General features: G+C 55.0%; 1 protein-coding gene across 1 annotated transcript; it reads left to right on the top strand.

The window, feature by feature from the left end:
• Positions 1-861: 861 nt before the first annotated feature.
• On the top strand, positions 862-9,700 carry KRT71 (keratin 71). Its single transcript, XM_078074111.1, has 9 exons — positions 862-1,308; positions 3,447-3,661; positions 4,373-4,433; positions 4,943-5,038; positions 5,406-5,570; positions 5,771-5,896; positions 7,335-7,555; positions 8,248-8,282; positions 9,039-9,700. Exons 1-9 carry the CDS (start codon positions 862-864, stop codon positions 9,248-9,250), a joined length of 1,578 nt encoding a protein of 525 aa, XP_077930237.1. The 3' UTR covers positions 9,251-9,700.
• Positions 9,701-10,296: the final 596 nt, after the last annotated feature.

Genomic DNA, 10,296 nt, shown 5'->3' with positions numbered 1-10,296 from the left:
GAGCCTCTCTCCGCCATCTCCCTGCCTCCTCTGAGTTGACCCCCTGAATTTTCAGCCACCTGCCCCAATTCCATCCTCCTTTTCTTCATTCTGTCCAGCGCTTGGGCCAGACAGCGATCGTGCCTTACGCAGCCTCCAGCCTGCCTTGTGGGAGTTTGAAAGAGGTGAAGTGTGGAGATAGATCCCAGTTCTTGGAGAACTGATGGAAGCATATGACCCTCCGTGGGCTCACGTCCCGTGCCAGGAAGAAGGTCACTCCACCCCTCATGCCCCAGCAGACACAGCCACTGTCCTCAGCGGGTTAGGGGAAGAGGCCACCAGTGGGGTGTGTCTCCGGGAGGCCTGAATGAAGGGGCTCTTTCCGGGAAAGAGGAGGACACACCTCTGGTTGGAGCCCCCAGATACTCTACCCAGTGGCCTGCCCTGTCCAGGGAAGTTCATCTCCTTCTAGCTCCCTGAGGCCCCAGGAGGAACCCAGAGAAGATTAATCAGGATAGGGTTGGTGAGATGCCAGTGACATCCCCCTGGAGAGGCTGGGGCCTGGGGCAAATTACCCTATAACAGCAGGTTAATTAGATAAAACCCAAATTACATGAGCAAGGCTTGCAAGCCCAGCAATTTGAAGGTTTCATGTTGTTTCAGAGGTGGGGAGGGCTTGATCTCTAGCTCAGCATGGAGAAAATGACTTCTTGCTCCCAGGCAAGCCAAACCCATGAATTAAGCTCTCGACTGCCCATCCACGAGCCCCAATGCCAAGCACATATAAGGAAGGGTGCCTGCCAGTCCTCACTGCAAGCTGCAGAGCCCGGGTAGGATTTGGTCTTCATCCCTCCTGCATCTGATTCTATCTCCACCACCAGCATGAGCCGCCAATTCACCTGCAAGTCGGGAGCTGCCACCAAGGGGGGCTTCAGCGGCTGCTCAGCAGTGTTCTCAGGGGGCAGCTCACCCTCCTACCGGGCAGGGGGCAAAGGGTTCAGCGGTGGCTTCGGAAGCCGGAGCCTCTACAGCCTGGGGGGAACCCGGAATATCTCCCTCAACGTGGCCAGCGGCAGCGGGAAGAATGGAGGCTATGGGTTTGGTCGGGGCCGGGCCAGTGGCTTTGCTGGCAGCATGTTTGGCAGTGTGGCCCTGGGGCCCGTGTGTCCGTCTGTGTGCCCACCTGGAGGCATCCATCAGGTCACTATCAATGAGAGTCTCCTGGCCCCCCTCAACGTGGAGCTGGACCCGGAGATCCAGAAAGTGCGAGCCCAGGAGCGGGAGCAGATCAAGGCGCTGAACAACAAATTCGCCTCCTTCATCGACAAGGTGGGTCTACCTTCTCTTCTCAGAGCATGAGCTTCTGCTACAGCAGAAGGGATTCAGGTTAGATATGAGGAGGCACTGAATGTGGACGAAGCAGGTGTTTTCTTTCATCGGGGTGACTTATGTGCGATTCCCTGCAGTCTTTCCCAAGAGAAGACCGAGGGAGGTCTGTCTCTAAGGGCAGAGGCTTATGGGGGTTACTGGCGGGAGCTCCGAAGGAAAGACCCCTGCTTCTTACTTGAGGGTCAGCTTGGTGCCATTGCTAAGCCTGGGGTCCATGCAGGCTGTGTGTGTGGAAAAAGCCCGTGAGAGGGAATCTGCCCCAGAGTCTTCCTCCCGTCCATCGTGAGCAGGTCTCATGCACTAGTCATTTGACTGGATGGGTCAGGAGCATCCGTGTGTGGTCATTCCCGGATGGCTCAGCCATGGGCATTTTTTTCAATCAGCTAAGGACTCTCGAGAGAGGCAGAAGGGTGCAGTGGGGAGGACGTCTCCACAGTGCTCTGAAGTCAGACCTGGCTTCCGTTCTGGCCCCATCACTTACCAGCCGTGTCTTGGCTAAGCCAGTCATGGAGCAGCTGTGTAGAGGGTTATTTATCCTGTCTGCACCTCTGTTTCCTTATCTCCGTAATGCAGATAATAGCCAACGTCTCAGGGATTTTGTCAGGTTGATGAGAGAAAATGCATGTGAAGATCTTGGCACCGTGCCTCACACAGACGAAGTGCTCCCAAGTGCTGGTTATCGTTACTATCGTTTTCATCTTCAGAGCGGTGGGGGAGGAGTGTTGAGAAGGGGAAGATCCAAAGGTCTGGAGGAGGCCTCAAGGCATCTTCCAGGCCAGATAGGACCCTGACTTATGGTAGATGAGAAATTATTACTCTCATTCTATGAGTCAGCAAAAGCATGCAGGGACATGCCTTGCAGGGTATGGCATCTGGGGCGAGGGTGGGAGGGAAGGAAGGTGAGATCCAGTCCTGGGGACTTGGGGGGCTACATTGGCTACATGACAGTTAGGCACCAAGGGTGGGTCAGCCCAGGACAAAGCTTATGGTTGAAATGGTCAGTGGCCATTGGAGCCTACCGGTCCCCTTGCCCCACACCCCAGCTCTAGACTCCTGCTCCGAGGATCTCCTGCTTGCCTCAGAGGCCAGCACTGTCTCTGTGGCTCTTTACTCCTCCAGAATGTGGATACATCCTATCAGTGATCCCGATTGTCCAGTGTGTAGTCCAGATGCCAACCGTGGTGTCCTAGGCATAGGGTTTGCTCCGTGGCTAAGGCTCAGTCTTAGGGATATACATGAAAGAGTCAGGATTGGTTAAACCAACCAACCCTGGATGATCTGCTGGGGCAAGCAGTTTGGTGGCTGATCCCATCTCAATGCTGAATCCCAGCCAGTTTTCTGAGGTCCTGTGCTTATGACGATAAGGAACACAACCTTATTTAGACAGTGGCTGTGCTCATGTGGATTAAGTCATATTTTAAAAATCGTGCCCCCCACAAACCACACAAGAGAGGAGTATGTAGATCTACTCCCTCTGGTCAGTCTCCTGGCCCAGTGAGGCGACAGTGGCATGGGGCGCACTGTCTATCCATCTTGTCCCACGTGCCATGCTTGCCCTGTGGAAGATGCTTCTAAGGAGCAGAACTAGGGCAGAGGAAGGAGGGCATGAGCAATGGTGGAGTTGGGGCCTGATGCAGAAATTTAGAATACCCAGAAGCTCTTGGCCCATTGAGCCTCACTGAGCTTGATAGGCTATAAAATGAAGAGCAGATTCCTTTCTTCAGAATGTTCAACCTTTCCAAAGATGGACCCAGCCTGACTCTGTCCTGGTATTTTTTAGGAACGCCCCTGCCCTGAGCTGGTTTGGTCATAATGGGTTCTGAGTGACTGGATGCATGAGTTATGGGGACACATGTCTGGGTTCATTCCTGGGCTCCCTCACTTATCAAACTGTTGGACCCTGGAAAGAGGCTCCGTTTCCTTCCCATTAAATGGGGTTAACAACTTGCCTGCCTCGTGTAGCTGTTGTGTGGGGATAAAGGGAAAAATGCAGGTGGAGCGCTTGGCACAGAGCCTTGTGAATGACAGGTGTGACTATTTCCGTGGGGACTCAACAGTTTCTGTGTTTCGGGTCCCAGGTGCGGTTCCTAGAGCAGCAGAACCAGGTGCTGGAGACCAAGTGGGAGCTGCTGCAGCAGCTGGACCTGAACAACTGCAAGAACAACCTGGAGCCCATCCTTGAGGGCTACATCAGCAACCTGCGGAAGCAGCTGGAGACGCTGTCCGGGGACAGGGTGCGGCTGGACTCGGAGCTGAGGAGCGTGCGGGACGTGGTGGAAGACTACAAGAAGAGGTGAGTGGGGAAGGGATCCCCCTGCAGCTGGACCACTGCCCCTTTCCCTCTGAGATCCTTCTGCAGGAGCGGCAGCTACCCCGGCTTAAAGTTTTTGGAGATGAGGGGCAGTGTTCCTTGTCGTACCAAGTAGAATTATTCCAACACAACTCCGGAACTTGCTTCTTGCTCCTCCAGCCTCTGGTCTGGCACTTAGGACAAATGTCCAGTTAGGTGGCCAGTGGTCAAAAGACTATCTCTGGCTGGATGAAGGAAACCTTGGGTAAGCTACTCATAATCTCCTGGAGCTTCTGGGTCCTCATTGGTAAAAGGGGGCTTAAATCCATCCACCTCCCAGAATGGCCAGGAGGAGTAACTAAGGAAACACTCCCATTCATTTGTAAGGCTTTATTCAAATTCTCAAGGAGGAGCTTGCTTCTTGCTTCCTCTGAGATTTCCCATAGAACGTTCACTCCACATGCTCCTACCTCATTTTTGTAGCCGGATCTTCAATAATCACCTTTTTTTTTTTTTAAACTTAGTTACCATGTCCCCTAGGAAGCCTTCCTTGCCTGGTGGCCCCACCAGCCCAGTACTCTGTGGCCCACTAGCATCTGTCCCTCAAATGGAAGCCTGCCTCTTGCTTAGAGTCTTCCTTGAGTGAAAGAGTGTTCTCAGTGAGAGGGTTCTAAGTGAGATGTATTCACCGACCGAGCCCTGGCATTCTTGCAGGTATGAGGAAGAAATCAACAGACGCACAGCTGCAGAGAACGAGTTTGTGCTGCTCAAGAAGGTGAGGGGGAAGACAGGCCTTGAGTCCAGGGCTGGCCTGGGACCAGGGAGAGCTGAGCCTACCAGTGTGCTCTGCTGTCAGAGAGCTGATTCCAAACTAATGACATAAAGGCTGAGGAAAACCACAATGGACTATCCAGAAAGGGAATGAAAAGGTAGAGAGATGATGGCCTTCCTGAGTGTTTCATGTCCACCGTGAAGAACAGCAGAGCACGACACACAGGGGCCCCCCTGCAACCACAGGGCCTGACTCAGACATCCGAGGGATGACTGACAGCAGCCTGGATGGGGCTTCCTTCCTTAGATGGGGTACCCCATCCCTGCTGAGGGAGCGGGGTCTCAGGATGGGGCAGGGCTGGGCCTTTTGCTCTGTCCTCTCCTTTCCCATGAGCCTCTCAGAGAGAAAAGTGCAGCTATTTTGGTGTGCAGGGCACCCAGGCTGGTGTGGGTGTTTCCTTCTTGGCTGCACTGGCAGTGACCAAAGGATGCTGGCGGGGGGGCATCTTTCAGGATGTGGATGCGGCTTATGCCAATAAGGTGGAGCTGCAGGCCAAAGTGGACTCCATGGACCAGGAGATCAAGTTCTTCAAGTGTCTCTATGAAGCTGTAAGTCTGTGTCTCCACCCACCGCTCTGTGGGCAGCCAGTGGGTAAAACCCTTTTCTGGGGGCTGGGAGAGGCTCTTTGCTCTCAGGGAGACCCCCTGGCTAGCCATTCATCTCCCATTTCAGCCTGAGAGGCTCCCAATCTCCACCCTCTGGTTGGAAAGGAAATGGTCCAGGTCCTGGCTTCATGGTGGCAGGACTCTATCTGGGGCCTGGAGGGGACTCACTTTGCCCAGGGAGCAACAGCTTTGGTCCAGAGCCTCTAAGTTAGCATCACCTGGATTTGCTAATCTTGCTTAGGGGTTGGGTGGGGGCGGGGTGTTAGCCTCTGATAGTCAAGTCCTGAGACCAGCTCTGTTTCCCATGTAGGAGATCGCTCAGATCCAGTCCCACATCAGTGATATGTCTGTCATCCTGTCCATGGACAACAACCGGGACCTGAACTTGGACAGCATCATTGATGAGGTCCGTGCCCAGTATGAGGAGATCGCCCTGAAAAGCAAGGCAGAGGCCGAGGCGCTGTACCAGACCAAGGTGAGCTGGGCTGAAGCAGGACCGGGGAGGGCAATCCCAGCAGGCATGAAGGCTGGGCCTGATCATTCCCAGAACAGAGGCCATGTCCAGTTAAGCGTCCACCATGAGCTTCCCCCATGACTTCAGCAATCCCGAGACATCATGTAGTCCTATGACACACTCATCATGCTCACCATGGCACTGTGCTTTGGGGTCCCCAGTTCCAGGAGCTGCAGCTGGCAGCGGGCCGGCACGGGGATGACCTCAAAAACACCAAGAACGAGATCTCGGAGCTCACCCGGCTCATCCAGAGAATCCGCTCAGAGATTGAGAATGTGAAGAAGCAGGTGAGGGGAGAGGTTGCCCATGGCCTGGGGCAGGAGGGCATAATTGGAGGGGGAATGAGTTGGCCAAGGATATCAGCCTCTCAAATCTCTGCCCATGAGAGGAAAGGGGCCAATGAGGTCACTGCCTCAAATACTTAGAGCAGACATCCCTGGGGCGTCTCATCTCCCACTCACCCCAAGAACCTCTGCTTTGAAGTCCTTCCTGCAGGAAGCCGTCTCTCTCATTCCCCAGGATGGGCTAGGACCACACCCCCCTGTGCCCTCTGCCCTAATCACATGCCCTCCTGGCATCTGTGCTTCTCTTGTCCTTGTCACACTTTGATGATTACCCCACACCAGCCTGTCCCTTCTTCTACGGAACTGGAGGAAGGCAGGGAGCTGGCTGCTCTGTTCCCCATTGCTTTCCCAGCATCTAGTACAGTGCCTGGCACATAGTAGCAGCTTAATAAACATTTGTTGATGAAATGACTGCTAAGTGGGCTCAAAGAGCACCCATTAAAGTGCCTCCTGTAACTATTTAACTATTCATTAAGGCCTTGCTCAGTCCCCTTCTGGGACTCTAGGTTGCAGTCTCAGCTTGAGTATGTGGGGAGACAGGATGAGGTTATAGAATAACAACAGCAACAGCTCCTATCATTTTATCACACTGAATCATCTCAAAGATTCTGAGGCAAGCGCTACCTTACAGATGAGGACACGGAGGCTCCAAGAGGTTAAATGGGTTGCAAGCTGGCGAATGGCAGAGCTGTGATCCGAACCCACTCTGACTCCAAGTCCAGTGCTCTTTCCACCTTCCCAGGGGCTTTAACACTTAGTGACTCTGTGACATGGGGCAAGTTAGTTGTCCTCTCTGCGCTGGGGGGTGTAAGGACTGCATGAGCTAAGGTATGCAAAAGGCATGTCAGGGCTGAGGGTAGTGCTAGGCACACAGTAAGCACTTGGGAAAGAGTAGTTGGTTCTGGGGAATCTCCTTCCCTGCGCCCCTCGTCTGTGGTCCTATGCACCTGGGCGGCCGCTCTCATTGTACCCACAACACCACATTCCAAGGATCTCTCTTCCCAGACCTTAAACAACTCAAGAGCAGAAAGCCAATCTTACTCCTCCTCATTCTGTATCCTTGGCACATGGGTGGCCAAGTAAATGTCTTTGTAATGAAGTGACGTGGTACTGAACTGGCCACGATCACAGGAAGGCATGAGGACAGGAGGGCAGGGTGCACTATTTTTCATCACCACAATGCCTAAATACAAGCAAGTGGAGATAGAGCTAGGAAGGACTTGCTGCCCCCAGAAGGGGCTCCGGCCTAGAAGAGGAGCAGGAGGTGGGAAAGGTAGAAGTGGGCATCTCCATCCAGGAGTTCCAAGCACTAGTGGGATTTGGATGTGGATGACTCTATTCACCCCTTCCAGTTTTCTAGCTTCTCCGATTCCCTGTTTAGGCTTCCAACCTGGAGACGGCCATCGCCGATGCTGAGCAGCGGGGTGACAATGCCCTGAAGGACGCCCGGGCCAAGCTGGATGAGCTGGAGGCAGCCCTGCACCAGGCCAAGGAGGAGCTGGCCCGGATGCTGCGCGAGTACCAGGAGCTCATGAGTCTGAAGCTGGCCCTGGACATGGAGATTGCCACCTACCGCAAGCTGCTGGAGAGCGAGGAGTGCAGGTGGGGGGTGCTCTGGCACGAGAGCCCCAGGGGTTTGAGAAGGACAAAAGAGAAAGCTTAGCACACACTCATTTAGAAAAGATGACTCCTTGGAAGTGAAGGGGTGGTGATGATGGGAATAATAACAGTAAGTAATAATACCTACCCTGGCGTGAGCCCTCACTCATGCCAGGTACTGTGCCTCGGGGATTAGCTTATTCCATCCTTACAATTTTCCTGGGTATTCCTCTGCATACTATCCCACCCCCACCCCAACCAAAAAAAAAAAAACAAAAAACACCACCACCCCATTACTATGTTAGGCCTTCTTGTTCCATCTTCCTTACCTGTCCAGGTACAAGATGAGCTTGTCAGAGATGTCCCAGGGCAACCATTCCAGCTTCCCCAGTGTTCTCAGCAGATGGGAAAGACTCAGTGCCCAGGGCTGACCTTGGGACGTGTGCATGCCACCCTGCACGTGTACCTTGTGCCAACTACTGTTTGATTTAGGTTGTTGCCTGCTTACCCCCAAAGATTCAAGGGCAGCAACCACGGCTTCTCAAGCTCTGCTTGTGCCAAAAAGCCCAGGAAATGTCCACAGGTGCCCGTTGGGTTCAGAAATCCACATCAGGCCGGTAGGGACACTAGCTTTGAGGTTAATAGATTGTGGGTTGGATGAGTGCTTGCTCTTATTTTGTTTCTCTCCCTTACAGGATGTCAGGAGAATTTCCCTCCCCGGTCAGCATCTGTAAGTATTTGTATGCTGGGACCTAAAACTGTAGAATTTGCACACAGGAAAGGGCCTTAGTCGCTCGCACCCTGTGTGTGTAGCTGAGCAAACTAAGGGCCAGAGAGCAAAAGACTTTGAGATCACACAGATAGCAGAGGCATGGCCAGCAATCAGGTCTCCTGATTCCCAACGCAGACCCGCTTCCTCTGTATCACTCTGTCTCCCTGCTCCCCGGAGGTGGCCACTGGGAAAGCTAGAAGGGGAAACAGAGGATGAGTGTGCATGAGGCCTGGGGCCCCAGGGCTGCAAGTCGTGACCAGCCCTGGCCTGGGGAATTAGAGGCGGCGGAGGGAATCAGTGAATGGGGACCTCGGAGGTTAAGCTGACAGTGTTGGATCTCTGGATTTCTCAGTGGGACTAAGAATTAAACCAGAACCCTAAAAGATGCCATTTGCAGGACAGCTAGGGAGAGGGAGAGGTTGAAAAGGAAGTTTAGCAAAAAGGCTAATAGAATGGGGGGTTGTGTATCCAGAATGACAGGTGGGTGTTTGGTACCTGGACCAAAGTGTTGGGCTTCTGAGAATGAAGAATCAGCCAGACTGGGGCTAAGCTGGGCAGGGCAGGGGCTAGGACATGGGGGACGCGGTCTTTGGGCTATTTTCCCCAGGGGGAAGGGCGGGGCCGCCGTGCCGGCACCAAGAGACCCTGTGTCCCGGGGGGGAGGCGCCCCGTCTGGCCCCGCCCCTGAGGGTGCCGCCCCGCTGTCCCCCGCAGCCATCATCAGCAGCAGCAGCGGCAGCGGCGGCTACGGCTTCCGGCCCAGCTCCGTGAGCGGCGGCTACGTGGCCAGCAGCAGCAGCTGCGTCTCCGGCGTGTGCAGCGTCCGGGGCGGGGACGGCCGGGGCAGGGGCAGCAGCAGCGACTACAAGGATACCCTGGCGAAGGGCTCCAGCCAGAGCGCCCCCGCCAAGAAAGCCAGCAGGTAGAGAGGGCTGCCCCCCCGCCCTCCCGCCACCCCTGCGTCCCTAGCTGTCTCCTGCACGCTCTCTCCCCCAGCCCGCGGTCAGCCCCCTCTCCGCCCCGGCCACCCCACTTCTCCCAGCCCGTGTCTTCCCGAGCCTGGACAGGTGTGGATGGCTAAACTTGGTGAAATTCCTCCTGGCACGTGCCTGGCATTCACCTCCTTGGCTGAGGTCCCCCAGCCGGGCCATGCGCTCAGCTCCAGGCTCCCGGCCTTCTGCCCCTGACACAGCCTCCAGCCCAGTCACTAACTACTCTGTCCGGCTCCCTGGGTCTCAGACGGAGGCCCACCTCACCCTGGGGCCTCTGTCCCAGCAACTGCCTATGCTGGGAGGGCCGAAGGACAACGACCCAGAGAGGCCAGTCCCCACCCCACCCTGGCCCCATCTCACGGCTCACGTCTCTCTTCACTCTCCTGTACCCAGAAGCAGAGAAGAGGAGGCCCCTCTACATCTCCTTTCCTCTTAGAGGCCCTCCCATTGCATCCTCAATAAACAGCACGATCTGACGGCTTGGTCTCTGAGTAGTCAAGGTGTGTGCACGTACCCCGTTCAGCACTCACGGAAGCACCACCCAGGCACACACAGACGCACACACACCAGACACGCTGCGGACTGCCTGTGCGGCCCGTGTTTCTAGGTGAATTTTCTCCGTAGAGCCAAAAAAGCAGCTTCCAGAGCACACATGAAGTATGGGGCCGAGTTTGGGAGGAGGGAGGGAGAAGAGGAGGGAGAGCAGAAAGGAGGAACACGGGAAGGCTGTGTGTGTAGTGTGGTTCGTGGCTTTCAGCAAAAGAATTGCCTGTGTCTGTTGGCAGAAATGGTCCTGCTCCTGACAGGGACCCTGGCCTCCACCTAAGAACTGGATCTTTCTGGAGGGAAGCTGGGGGTGTGGCAGGCAGGTGTGTCTGTGTTTATTCAACCCTTTCCTCACTGCTCAGAGGCCTGGGCTTTTGGGGAGTCACCCAGGAAGGGTGGAGTTGATGGGGACCCCACACTCTGGGCCTGCTGGG

This window comes from Halichoerus grypus, chromosome 6 (assembly GCF_964656455.1).
Source record: "Halichoerus grypus chromosome 6, mHalGry1.hap1.1, whole genome shotgun sequence".
Classification (NCBI taxonomy): Eukaryota; Metazoa; Chordata; class Mammalia; order Carnivora; family Phocidae; genus Halichoerus; species Halichoerus grypus.
Note: the sequence above shows the minus strand (reverse complement) of the source record. Positions and strands in the feature narration are given on the sequence as shown.